General features: G+C 36.5%; 1 protein-coding gene across 1 annotated transcript; it reads right to left on the reverse strand.

Moving 5' to 3' along the window:
• Positions 1-5539: 5539 nt before the first annotated feature.
• Positions 5540-15253, reverse strand: LOC139121682 (uncharacterized). The gene is made up of 14 exons (XM_070686764.1): positions 15122-15253; positions 14267-14514; positions 13894-14003; positions 13077-13348; positions 12382-12440; positions 11925-12121; positions 11234-11376; positions 10712-10794; positions 10191-10324; positions 9272-9552; positions 8701-8819; positions 8298-8449; positions 7582-7676; positions 5540-6669 (listed from the first exon to the last, which is right to left on the reverse strand). The coding sequence occupies exons 2-14, from the start codon at positions 14458-14460 to the stop codon at positions 6229-6231; spliced, it is 2280 nt and encodes a 759-aa protein (XP_070542865.1). The 5' UTR covers positions 14461-14514; positions 15122-15253; the 3' UTR covers positions 5540-6228.
• Positions 15254-15300: the final 47 nt, after the last annotated feature.

A 15300-nucleotide genomic window follows, 5' to 3' on the forward strand; every position in this document is an offset into this window, starting at 1 on the left:
CACTGATGGTGGTGGTAGATGTTCACTGACATATTAACAGTGTTTGGCAGTGGTGGTAGAACTAGTTTATTGCCAGTGATATTGGCAGTGGTATCCATGTGTTGCCAGTACATGGATGTCAGTAGAAGTACACTGTACAGTGACAGTGATATACACAATGTATTGGTGGTAGCAGAGGTATCAGTATGTAGAAAGTGACATTATTGGTATGTTCAGAGTAACATATATTGGCAGTGGTATCACCAGTACAGTATGTACAGCAATGGTATGTTGATAATGACATTGACAGTGGTATTGTGAATCAGACGTTATGTTTTGAGGAGAGCGATCACTCTGCTCGCCTACCACTCTTGCAAACATAAATCCAGGAGAGCTATTTTCCACTTGTGTAGACATCAATCAATCAATCACCAGCCAGTAATAATAATTTATCATTTGTGAGTGTATACATGTAGTTTAAAGTTACCATGAAAAATTGCTGTTTTGTTTGGCACAAATGAGTTGTTGAGCATTTTACGTGCTTATGGGTTCATACTTTATTTTTGAAATCAAATTTTTTTTCAGCTTGTCTTTGTTCAAATCTGAAATCTGTAAATCTGAAATCATAATAAGGGAATGTCCCCTAAGAATTCAATAGTGTTAATCAAAAGTTTATCATTTGTCACTCGCCTTGCTCTTTTCAAGGGAGCTGTTGAATCATTCGCCCATCACTTGCCTAGATGATTTCAGGGAAGCAAATTTTAGCTGTCCTGCCATTTTCAAAATATATGCCCTGGTAAATGTACACTGAGTCACTGCCAGTGATACTGACAGTGTATGGTAAGAGTCGCAGTACAGGTAACAGTACGATGAACAACATGATGTGATGGTTGCAATGGAGTGGCATGTTGACTGTCAAATCTGTGCCGATGTATTGACAGTGACATTGACAGTGCACATACGCAGTGCAGAGTTACATTGGAATTGTACAGTGGCAGTAATGCAGAGTGTTAACAGTGGCGTGTTGATGACTTGATTATGGATTTAATGTAAGTAGAGATAGACTGAATGTTGAGAAAATTTATACTTTGATTTCATTTTGCTTTTCCAAAAATTTGGATGGTTGTTAAACATTTCATTGCCGAAAGAGTTTAAATGCAAGTGAAAAGACTTTTTCAAGATTCAGACGTAATTTTGTTGACTTTTTTAATCGTGTTCAGTACACCCAAATGTCAATGTAATTTCGTTGACTTATTTAATCGTGTTCAGTACGACCAAATATCGACAAGCAGCATGTATCAGTATCTTAGCTAATTCATTTTCAATCCAAATACCGGTATATTACTAGATATTGAGACAGAAAATTTATCAAATCAAAACTTCAGTTTTTTTGATATTTTATATTAAGCTTCCTGGACAAAAATTTTAATTTCCACCATATGGCTACTGTGTACAGAATGAGTAGATTTTGCTATCAAATGCAGCAAGTATCTTCAAGGTATGTGCATTTCACTTCTGATTTCACATAGAGTAAAACAAAACTTCAAGTAAATTTTTGTATAGTTGTAAACGTAGCATCCGTTACTTCTGCCAAAGTGAAGCTAAATATTGACTTGATATTGACTTCAACATAGGTATAGTACCCAGAAGAATCCCAAACAATGCTGTGGCTATTCAAAGGAATTACAGAGTACAAACTCACTGTAGAATTTGTCATTTACGCTTGTCATTTGCATGGCTTACTTTTATAACACTTGTTTCACCATTAGATGTAGACATAGGTTAATAAAACAAACACCCAGCAGATCAGAACAAAATGAATTTTAATGTACCGGTAGTATGACATATATTCCTCTCAACATATATAAGATTAATTTATACTGCTGACTGTATTATGATAAGTGTTACATTACATTAACCCATTGGTTGCACAGCTCACTATGGGGATAGAGCCTTTTCCATTTGTGTGCGTTGTTTGTGGAATTCATTGCCATCACACGGTCATGCACTGTGGATATTTGGTAATTTTACATGTAAAGATGGGTTAAAGACTTACCTTTCTGAGTCATATTATACTATACTGAAAGTTTATATGCTGATCTATTTTAACTATTTCATGATTTTTGTATATTTTTATTGTTGCCATTTTTCACTTTTTGATGTAAACTTATTGAGGAATTTAGATAATGCGCTATGTAAGAAATGGAGATTATGATCTTGATTATTAACGCCACAGTCTCATAGAGATGTCATGAGAAAATGAAGAAAAAAATTGATCGCGGTATAAAAACAGAAAGGGCTGTTTCCTAAACCATGTTTGAATATCCAACAGAAGAAAAAATATGAGGATTATTTTTTAGGTAAAAAAACCCACAGCATTGAGATATGGAATTGATTCCATTTGCAAATCATTGTTATTTGGAAATGCAGATGAAAGATGAATTGATGAATCGGGAATATATTTAATATTTCCACCTTTCCCTGACGTTGTTAATCATGTCAATTGGAACTGATTCAAATTGATGTATACATAAATGACATGTATCTAATCTGTAGCATGGACTCTTTCGGCAATACAGTTTTATCAAACGTATCTGTTGATACTTGTAAAGTGTCCTTGACGTGAACAGTTTTAGCCATGATGTCTGATGTGTGTAATCTTTTCTCATTTTTAAAATAATGGAATAACAGTCTTCACTAGTTCTACAAAGTGTAGTTACTTCAATGCCGCAATTTTTTCAACCTACAAAAGTGAAAACCTATTCAAGAGATGCACACTTTGATGCAAGATAACTTTTGAAACCATTTGACAGAATTCACTTTCTGCAGATCTCATCCTTAGTCTCTCAAATACTTATGTTTTATGGGTTAATGATTTAATGCCCTTTTTCAGTAAAGTTGGTGTTTTGGTTTGGTTTCATTTGTGTTTTGTAATGTGATTAGAAAGTATTCATCGCTCTGAATGTAAAGTTTTGCTACCCAATATTCAAAACCTCACCACAAATGGAAACAGTTTATTGACTAATATTCAAAACCTCACCCAAAGTAGAAACAGATCATTGGCTGACATTCAAAATGTCAGCCAAAATAGAAACAGTTCATTTGCTAAGTAAGTGGCAATGTTAGAGTATTCAGTTCATCCATTCTCTGACCGAAACCTTGATTGATACAAATCATTGACATCATTTGCGGTTCAGTCATACCCCTGTAGCTGCCATACTTTGGTTTGACCCAATTATCTGTACTGGTAGTGTTGGACCAATACATTATGAAACAGGGGTGGAAGAACATAATACTCTAGGATGTGAAGACTGGTTTGAGTGACAAACAAAACACCTTCTTTTATTACAATTGTCTTATCTGTCTGTGCCAGTAGTACATTTATTACAACTTTATCATGATTAACCCAGTATGACATGTTTTCAGTCACAAAGCAAGTTTCATATCTGTATTTTTATTCAGGATGTGTCTATCTTCCAAGAAGAAGTAACTCTGTGATTAAAAGTGAATAACTATTAGAAATTTGTTCGTTATCAGTCTATTTGTGTCAACTCTGCTGTGCAACTGTGTAAACAAAACAGCTACATGCAGAGGTTTAGGAGTGTAAGGTGCATGTCATGCTTCAAACGATAAAATGTAAAATTGTTCTTTATGGTCAAAATTATGTCCATATCAGATCTGGCATAAATGTCACATTGGCATAGATATCACATTGGTGACAGCTAGGACCTTTAACAGAGTAGAAGTAAATTGCAAATGTTGGTGTCCACCAAAGCTAACCCAGTCAACTTTCTGGGTTCTACAAAGTTGGCCTTAAGACCTTATTCAATCTCACAGCAAGTATTTCACCGCTATGAATATCATTCAGCCTCCAAGTGATCAATGTCTTGTGATTTCCACAGAAGACCTGGGTGCTTTGATCAATGCCGGGGTATTTAAAGTTCATTTGTCTTAAAAGTGACTGGTACGTGGCAAACAAGAATTTAAGGAATCACGGATAGATGCCAAATTTTACTTGATAACCATCTTTAGCTCAAATTTGGCATATTTATATCCACCAAAGAGATCTTATATGGTCAGTGGCGTATGTCCATCCACATCAAAAACCTGAAAGCCACAGCACCTACGATCTTAGTAATCTGTGTAAAGATGCATCTGGGAGTGAGAATGTGAATTTGTTCAAATGAACATGTTAGTGTTAAAAAGGTGCAAATGAGGTAATTAGGGCAAAATCATCAAAATTGCTAAAACTCTGTAACCACAAGCCAGATTTGGTTGAAACTTGGTCTGCAGATTCCTGTAGGTGACCTTAGATGCATTCAAATTGTAATAAAATTTGTATAATTGTATTTTTAGGGCAATTTTCCCTGTTTTTGGCCAAAAAGTCGTCTTCTATATATGAAACTGCTTGAAATTTGGTACGCATGTTCCTTTTGGTGACCTCAGTCAGGTTGATTCAAATTGTTCTGAAATTTTCCCCATTCTTGGTCAAAAAATCTTTACTGAAAGCACTTGTCCAATCGCTCCTTGTGACTGCTTTGAAACTTGACATGCAGTTTCCTAGCGATCATTAGGGTCATTCAAACTGTGGTGAAATTTGCATATTTAATATTTAGAGTAGTTTTCCCCATATTTAGTCAAAAAATCATCACCTCAAAAACCGCTTGTTTGATTCCTTTCAAACTTGGCGTGCATGTTTCTAGAGGTTGATCTCAGTCAGGTTTGTTTAAATTGTGACAAAAGTTTTGGGCAATGTTTGCTGTTTTTGGTCAAAAAACACCAAATATCTCATTCTTATAATTCCCTGGTCACATTTTAAAAACTTAAGAACAGCTGCACATTTCACCTTTGTATTATTGGTGTGTAGATATATGCTAAACTAGAGATAGCAATTTGTTAAAATGAAGTTATCATTTACCAAAAATATGCAAATGATAAGAAAAAAGTATACTTGGTAAAAACTTAGTAACTGCTGGTCAGATTGCTTGAAATCTTGGTATCCATATACCCTAGGCAGAGTTCACATGTTTTGGTCATGTTTTAGCTGATATCTGGCAGTGTCTGTTTTTTATGCTTACATAAAATTCTAGTTTGATTTGTTGCGATTTTGTTTGTATGGTCCTTAAATACATTACCCCATTTGGCCTGATGACATTGCCATCCTCATAAAATAACTTGGAGGCGGTTTGGTGCATACCATTGTCATGTAGGTGTGGCAGCATTGTTGGCTCTGCCAGATTGCTCATCATGGTTTAAAGGAACCATGGTTTGAAGAAACCATGAACACTACATCTGGCATTTCGTGTATACTATGCTTCACCATGTCAGCAACATAACTAGCTAACGTTATAAATGTTTCAGTGTGTCTTTTCAGCCAAAATGTATACTGTGTTCGATGGCTAAAGTCTATGATGCTACATGCACTACCAGTATATAAAGTACCGGTATATAAAGATGCAGTATGACTTTTTTCAAGTTCGTATAATTATGAGAGTCCTTCGGAATTTCAATTGATTGGCTGAGATATTGACAGGTCATACACATAATAAAAACAGTTGGCAAAGTCAAATGTCTTCCTTTTATTAGTTTGACAGGCATGATTATAAAAATGCAATAAATCACAAAAATGGGTAGCTATTTGGAAAAGACAACATTATTTAGCGATTAACTCCCTACACTTCTCAAAGTGTCTATTAAAGCTATAATGTCTCCGGTGCTTGAATGGTCTAAGTGGAGACTCAAGTCCAAAACATGTGGACCTACAACTTCATTTGTAATCCATTAAAGCAAGGCTGCATGACGGTACATCGACCAATCAAATGTGACAACATGCGTGCGTGGCACTTCTTCCACACATCAACATGGTAAAAATTCCCCTCAAATCAATTCCCATTACATGATTCGACAGTCAAATAATCACCTCTTCTTTCAAAAAGCTTACACATAACAATACTGAACTTCAGAAAAATGACTCCTGAAATGTTACCATGCGTTAATGAATCATATGTATATAAACTTGACAAGCTTTAAGTCTGGACAAACTGAATGAATTGCATTAAATTTGCTATTAATTTTAACGTTTGTGGCTAAGTTACTTGAAGCAATTCAAAAGGTTTTGAAGTATGTTAAGCATCTTGAGGCTAAAATTGTAAAATAATTCAGTACAGCTACAATTCTAATAGTTCTGTACTCAGTCAGCTGATGTGTACAGTTTGCAAGGAAACTGTTGACAGCGTATTCACATGGCAATCACCGTTCATATAAATCCTCATTTATACTTGGTCCTGCCAGTAGTGGCATGTCAGAAAATTCATCCTCTGAGCTACCAGCTTCCTGTCCATTACTCATGAGGTCTGGAATATCATCCTCATATCTGTTACCCATGAGATCTGGAATATCACCCCCCTGTTCAGTACCTATGTCTGGAATATCATCCTCATATCCGTTACCCATGAGATCTGGAATATTACCCTCCTGTCCAGTACCTATGATGCCTGGTATGTCATCTTCCTGTCCATTACTCATGAGGTCTGGAATATCATCCTCATATCCATTACCCATGAGATCTGGAATATTACCCTCCTGTCCGGTACCTATGATGTCTGGAATGTCATCTTCCTGTCCATTACATATGCTGTCTGGAATGTCTTCAAAATCTTGAAGTACCATTTCCACTTCAATGATCTGCGACTGAAGACAAAGACAATAACATTTTAGGTCTAACAGTGGAAAAAGACACAAGTCTAACTAACCATACTATAAGAACCCAGTTTTCCGAGCAAAAGAAAACCATGTATTAGTACGGGCCGCAATGAAGCTGTTCATGGAAAAAGGTGTGAGGAATTGGTTCGGTAACTGGAGGGAATTTTAGTCTATCAGTGAGGGCATCTCTTCAATGTTGTTGTTGCTTCTTCTATTTTTATTTTAAGCACACTCAAGCTGGAAGGACAAATTTGAGTGTTGATAAGAGGGTAACTGAGGGGTATTTTTGCAATGGGAAGGGAGTACTGGGAGGTTTTTGTGATGGGAAGGGGCACAGTGGGGAGTTTTGGGTAGTGAGGAGGGGAGAGAGGCAACTTGTGGGTGGGAGGGGATGCTTTTCAAACTGTGAGGGAGGGAAAGTTGTGAACAGCTTTTATTTTCCCCTCAAAAATTCTTTTAAATGCTATAATCACACTTAAAAACAATGAAAATACTTTTTGTTGAAATTTCTTGAAAGAGGCTGGTAGGCTACCCCTGATCAGAAAGATTGTTCAAGATATCTAAAACGGCCACGAATTCATTTCATGTTATGACCTGGTAAACATTCCAATTTCAAGCTTATCAGGACAACGGAGGTATCTTAACATTTAAGTCTGACCAGATGTAGTTTGTATACATGTAATCTGAACTTTGCCATCGTGAAACAAATGTTTTCGTGTACCTTGATGATGTACTTGCCGCACTTTGGCAATTCATTATTTAAAGGAACGTAAGCTGCATTTTGTTTTCAACTGTTCTTCAAGAACATCACACATTTTTTCTTTCTGTAATTCACAATTACAGACTTCATCATTTAGACAGATGATAGTCATGGATTATGGTTTAGAAATTGTCTACTACCTTTCGTTCAGGATCCAGTCTGACTGTAATTAAGGAATTCTCAATCAATTCTGACGTATCCATATGGTCACCAAGATCTGTCTCCGTGACAAAACCTACATTTTGTGGATGAGAAAGGCAAGGACTTCAGAATAAAATGTTACCATATCATATTCAGAGTAATGTGACTGAACTGTGTGTCAATTTTCCTGGTGGAATATTTCAGGTCTGGTACTACCCAAGCAAAATTCAGTTTCTCTTTCATGAAATAACCTTTATGAAAGCATTTGAAAATTTCAAAATTTTTAATTTTAAACTCACTCTGTTGATTGCACTTTATACTTTAAATGGTGGGTAAAAGCTAATGCCTTAGTCCTGGGAGATGATTGCGGTACCTGCAGCAATCTTAGGTTGTGCTTCATATATCAATTGACTGCTGTTCATTTTGTACCGTCTTGCTGTGGGTAAACCCTTGTACAAAATAACATAGCAGTGAAATCTGTAGAGGTCTGAGAATGAGCCTTTGAGAACTGGGTTGAACTGTAGGAATGGTCATGAATTTTAAATGAAATCAGAGCTATGTGAGTGAATATTTGAGAACAAAAAGAATTGCCACAATTGTAGAAGAAAACACTATTTTCCATGTTCAATATAATATTAGTCTGGAAAAACAGAATTCTGAAAAGGTATATGGCAAATTTAAGAGTTACCAAGCTGACTGCTGTTATAATGATTACCTTTAAGTTTAAACGGCACAGCTTGTGGGGGTAGCTCCCAGTACATGTCTGCCAACGGCATCACTTCATTCCGGACCTTCACATCATCGTCGCCGTAATCCACAAAGAATATCTTGACTGTGTCAAACGGTAACAGTTGCTCAATCCAACACCTGTATTAATGAAGTGAAGCTCACGTTTGTGTTTAAGTGGATTAAAATGTTTTCTCAATTGACAACACTAATAAAATCAGAAATAGATATTTCACAATTACATGAGGACTTTCTTCAGTGGGATAATCACGTTTCCACTGAATATTTAAGATATGGTCATTAAAAAAGCATTTTATACTACTACAGAACATCATTTTTTTCAAAAACACACCAAACATTTCTATGAGATCATTATCTAGTGTCCAAATTACCTGCACCATTCTCCCTTACGAGAAGCCATACATTTGGTTTGGTTCAAGCTGACTTGACCTCTCTGACTCGTGGCCTGCATGGTGTCTGTCAATGACTGTAACTCCACTATGTTTGAAGTCTAATGCATGTAAGGTAGGAAAATGGGAAAAAGGTGTTTTTTATATTATCACATACCTTCTTAGAGAAAATGATGAACTCCAATAGTGTTGATGATATGTGATATTATTATTATGAGTTTGATAAAATCTTGCTATACATACCACTGTGCTAATAGGTTTGCAGTTTGGTAGTCTTTTTTATGTTTTATTGATCAGTATTTGAGAATGTTTGAATGTTACGATATTAGTTGAAAGAGGCTCCTAAAGTAGTGAATCAAAACTGACAAAACTAACATCCCAAAACAGAGGCGCTTTATCTCTGAAAATCTGAGTATAGAACGTAGAGTTGTTCTCACACAACTGTGGACTTCAATTCATACTCTGGTTAATTATTCACGAAATATGATAAAAACGATGAAATAGTATCATCATCACATTTAGATTTCTCAAGTAATCATAACCTTCTACTCACATCATCAAATCGCACAATTTGTCCCCAGAAATATTCAGCGTCATGTATCTCAGTGACGATGACATGAAAGCTTTCTGGCAAATCTTTCAAGAAATCCTCAGGATAGATGCTACAACAGTCACTGAACATCTTCCTGTACTTCAGAGCTATTTGGTTTGATATTGGTATGGTTTTGTGGACAAGCGTTGATTGGCTGCAGGATATTGGAGACTGGATCTTACTTCTGTTGTTGGTCACACTGTCTGCAATAAAGATCTTACTGCTGTTGTTGGTCACACTGTCTGCAATGAAGAGTTTGCAAAATATGAATTCGCATCAAACCTTATAGGAAGCACTTATCAGAGTATGGTAGTCACTTGTATTATCGGAACTAACTTACTCTTTGTAAAGCTATTATTTTCATTGACTGATTATAATCTCTGATACAGTGATTGGTTTATGAAGAAATAAATTGTGCCATTCCTGTGTTTGAAAATTTGATACACAGCATACATACCAGTACATTTCATGGTTCTATTTTATGTTAACCCTTATCCTACCTAGTTCATATATTTCACCATCAGGTCAAGTTCGTTAAAACTAGTGAAGCACAGCATGGTGCATTTTAACAAAAAATTGAAAATTTGAAGGCCCCTGAAAACCTAGATACTGTAAACATGACTACAGACTAATGCTGCTATAACAGACCAAGCATATCAGGGGAAAATACATGTGGTTTGGCTCAATATTGCTTTTTACTGACTTGGCCGACGGGGAAGTGATACTGTCTGGCAGGAAAAGGGATATAGAATGTTTTGGGTGATAAAACAAATACGACACATTTTAACCTGTTCACCCCTTATTCCCTGTAAACAGGTCCACAACCACCATTGATAACAATGGGTTTGGGCCAAACCATGGTGGTGAAAGGGTTAAATACCTATTTGTTGACGGTATATCAATGTAGTCTTTGCCTGGCTGACTGAGATATGCCTTCCATTGAAAAATTTCTGGTTGAGTTCCTTGATTGCTCTTTTCATCTCAGGTCTTGATTTCATCTCCGCAAAACCGAACCTTAACAAGGAGAAGACAACAGGTATTGAAATCAGCCATATCTAGTAATTTCTTTGACACAGTTAAGAGCTTTCTAATGATGAGCAATGATTTTAAGTTGATGTCAAACAAATGAATCAGTTTCCAAAATCAAGCTTGAGTTTCATGATGAAAATACAGAACGTACGTCAAATAATATACAGAGGAATATGGATACTGCGGTGCAGGCTAATTTATGCATTATCACACTACAATTACCATAACAGGAGTGCATGATGTCAAACAAAGATTTTCAAATGGCATAATGTGGAAAACACACATTTTAATAAGATCTACCACATCTTTGCATACAAATTGATGAGCCTGAAAACAAGTAACGAGAAACGTTTAATAGTTGTGTTCGCATACCATTTTGGCTTGCCTGAAGTTATACTGCACTTCACCCTTGCAGATACTGCTCCGTGTGATTTAAAGAGGTTAAACAGCTCCTCCTGTGACATTAAAAGACAGATAAACAAACCAAACTCTGTGGAGTATGAAATTGGCTCAACTTTTTTTGGCTCAACAGACACTGTGATACACAGACATGCCCAAAACACTTACACTTTGCCAGCCACAGGAATTACAGATCTACAGACAGAAATTTGGTTTTCTACAGGTGTGTGTATACCAGCACAATGTGTACAGAGCTTGACAAGGTGACAAAGATGGACAAGCTGCCAAAACAGCCTACAATACCATAACTCTCAGTCAACATAGTGACAGTGGATGGTTTTCAATACCTGCACCCCCACAGACCATAATGAAGTCCGGATGTAAAGATTGTAGAATGAGGCAGCTAAATATATATCAATCAACTTATCAACAAATCAGATGATCATCAAAGAATGACATTTGTAGCCTACAGTGTCTGATGGGAATTACACTTACATCAGTTGTATCACATGGCAGACTACCAACAAATATTTCATGATATTGATGCCCATTGGAATCAGGACTGATCTGGTCATCCGTGTTTCTTGATGTCGAGTTGGGTAATATCTCTGCTGGTTGACTGACATGAATGACATCATCTGATAATAAACAAGCAATGATTCATTAATTGGTTGATGTACGGTCAGAGGAAACAGGTAGAATCTGAGCTCTGGGGTTGAGATTCCACAATTGGAAGATACTCTATTGAAGTTGATGGAATAAGAACTATGGTATAACTAGTAATTCACATTATTACCAAAAGGTTGTTTCTGAGGTAATGAAAACCTCTCCCTGAAAATAAGGTATTAAATGTAGGACACAGATACGGAAGATTTGGTCACATCTGTATTTTTAAGGCAAAAATGCTAATTCATTGTGAAAAGAAAAATCATGTTCATACTTGAAAAATTTATGATACAACCGTGCATTACATATTATGTATTGTCAGCGGTAAGCAAATCCAGTGCACCATTCTGTAATTGATAGTTTTATATAACTGGGATAGAACTTTTTGCATCTTTTAAACCAATCAGCTGATAAAAAAAGTGTTGACGGGGCTGGTGGAAACTGAGGCTAAGGTACAGAATTCTTTTTGGATACCAATGCACCTAAAAATGATTTGCTCATCCCTGTATCGTATACTAACCTTGGCATGGCTGTTTAGAGAGTTTACAGGAGACAGCAGAATTTAATGTCTGTCTGTATCCGTTTGTCATACTGCCTATAAACTTTTCCCTGGCTGGCTCAACAGATAACACCTGGCCATTTGACAAAGTTTTCTGATTAAGACTCAGCAGTACCTCCTCGGCTTTTCTGATATCTCTGAATCGTACAAATGTGAAACTAGAAAAAGAAAGGTTCATATTAACTTAGAATGCAATAGCAAGGTTTTTTCCACAACTGCACTGAGAGCACCATCTATGCTGCGGAAAACAAAAGTGGCATCGTGCTTCCCTTGGAAGAGCTGTGACCTCGGAACTGAAAGCCTGAAGCTTTGGATGTATTTGAAATATGCCAGAAAGATAACGTGTACAGTGTACATTCAAGATGGTATTCTAAATCTTTTTAGGTTATCATGCCCGATTCTAATTATTATTGCGTACCTGTTATGTATTCTGAGTTCATCAGCGTGTTGTATTCCTGGTAATTCTGACTTCAATTTCTGAAAGTAGAAAGAAATGGACCAATCATGTCTCTGTAACGTTACAATGATGAATATTTACAGTGATTTTCAAGCAGTTTTAGAATTATGACTGATTTAGACATATCGGTTTATTCAATTTTGCATACTGAGTTTGACTTCCTGTCCTTGTTTGCACCATTTTAAAACACACACATCAATGCTTACGTGCTCCTCCTCCCACCAATAACTTTTGACATGAAAATCAAAAGTGAACATCAAATCCTGATTTCATTATGCTCCATGTACCAGTAGATTGGAGGGGACCGATCACTGATAAACATAAAGTTACCACATCATTGTGAAATGTATGTGGGGACAAGACAAAATAAATGTATACTTTTGCCAGTATTTCAATATTGTTTTTCTTGTAAATTTGATATTATTAATATGGATTTTATTTTAGACTCATTGTCCATGTAACATGATATGAATATTTGATTATTGATATGAAAATAGCTAGACAAGTCATGGGATAACAGGTTTGCCATGCTCCTTTGTTCAAAAAATTGAAAGTACCAAACTAATATAACACATTGTTTGCTAACAAATTCTTGGAACTAAAACCTGGACACAGAAAATTATCTTCCTGAGTCTAACTAATCATTGTCAACAAACCTTTAATCTTGCCCCATTCATGTCACGTATGCAAAGAGTGTAGAATCCTTGACGGTTTGGTACAAGATTTGGGATGACAGATGGCATCCTTGTTGCCATAGCAACAGCAGCCATGACAGCAGAAGATTTAGCTGCAGCCGCCATGGCAATAGAAGATTTAGCAGCAGCCGCCATGAGAACTGAAGATTTATCTGCAGGTGGGATTTTGATGGACTTTGTGTTGTAAGTACGTGGTATATTCCGCTTACTTTTCCGCCTGAACTTTTTTTTGCCTGAAACAGAACAAGACTGTCTGGTATGTTGAGCCAGTTATGTTTAAGTTTGTTCATTAGTTATGTACGTGCAAAACTGACTGTTTTTGGAAGATAACCCACGCAGACAAAACAAAACAGGGGTAGCTGTATTTCTAGAGTTTCAGAAACAGCAGATTCAAGACTACAAAAGTATATCAGGTACTGAGATACAAGTCACTTCGACAGCAACAATGTAGAGTCGGGAGCATATGTTGAGAGACACTATTGCTTTAACACCTACATGTAGTTTTGATTCCTGGTACACACTATGAGGAATCAAGTTGAATGGACTTTGAATGCAAAGTATGTGAAGTAAAAGTCACATTGGATCATTGTTATCTCTGATTTGCAGAATTTGCTTCAATTCCACTATGTCAATGTGTGTGCATCATCATCATCATCATCATCATCATCATCATGCCAACTTTCACTGGCAGACAAATTCTAAATTCAGGAACTGTAAGTGATGAATGTGTATGGTATGTGATAAAAGACTAAATTACAGAAGTAAAAAATTGTATTACCATCATCTTCTGAGGGATACTGTGCTTTGATGTGGGTAGGAGTCATGTACACATTTTCTTTACCAATACCATAAAACCTGGTTTTGCCAGTCCCAGCAGACACTTCAACTCTGAAATCAAGAGTTTTGATATGATTTCATTAACTATTTTGAATTATGACTGCAATTTAGACAACAATAACCTCAGTCTTATTTATGAATTCTAAAAATTGCATCTATTAGGTGTACACATGCACCGGCTTTTTCCAGTAATGCTTCAATGGTTTATTAAGAATATAAAGAAATGAACAAGAATGAATAAAAAGCAAATTGGCTGAAAAATAACTTTGAAATATTTTACAGATGTTTAGGTATACAGTAGATTAAAGGCTCACCGAACAACATCTGGTATACTTCTCATGCACTCTAGAATCGTTGAAAAACCCATTTCTCTGAAATTGAAGTGTGTTCCAAGAAGTTTCTTAAAGTCTTTGTGGAAATCTTCGACAGCAACCCCTCCTATTTTGGAAAGTAGAACTGCACGGATGCCAATCTTGGTCTTTTCCGGTACTTCACCTTCAACAGACATGATTCTGTCACCCTGGTTGCAGTGGACTGTTTCAGGGACAATATTTCATGTATCCTGAAGGAAGAGAAAAGATACATAGGGATTAGGGTACTGAAAATGCAGAATATACAAACTACTGCACTCCATCTCAGTAAGTCAATCTATCAATCACTTCATTGCTCAACAACACACTCTTAGAGTGCAAAGAGGCAAAATTTACAAAAGTTCACAATTACAATAACAAACAGGTGTAGGAGTTGCTGCTGATGTAGGAAGTACTAGAAAAATATTTCACAGAGGAAGTTTATCCTCCTGAAGATGTGAATGTGTGTTAAATTCATTTTGTCTGCATGTTTGAACATTTTGTTCAATATCTCTGTGCTGAAATCAGTAGGCTAAAGCTGCCATTTCCCCAGTGTATTTCTTCTGTGGATCCTTAAGATGGTGGTATGGCGATTCCTTTAAAATACGAGCATCATTATGCCAAGGTCGAAATGACTGAGTAATTGATACCATGCGTGCGACGTTGTCGCGACTTATTAACCAATGACACGGTACTGTGCACGTACACTGTTACGTGCGTCCGCCCATCGTGGTAGAAAGACACGCAGTCGCTTGTGGTTGGAAATAGAGTCTGAGTGCCATCCGTTTTCTGAATTAAAAACATTACTGCTGGACTTACTTAGCTATGACAGTGTTAACGACAAAATAAGTGGGAGATGGGTGTGATCAAGCGTGTTGCTGGAGATGTGTGGGATCATTCACATCCATCGATCTGTCTGTGCATGCTGCATCCTTATGATACCAGGCCAACAAATGCTCGTCAGCGCCCTCAACCAACTTGGATCAGAGTAATGAACT

The sequence above is a fragment of the Ptychodera flava genome, chromosome 21 (genome assembly GCF_041260155.1).
Source record: "Ptychodera flava strain L36383 chromosome 21, AS_Pfla_20210202, whole genome shotgun sequence".
NCBI lineage: Eukaryota > Metazoa > Hemichordata > Enteropneusta > Ptychoderidae > Ptychodera > Ptychodera flava.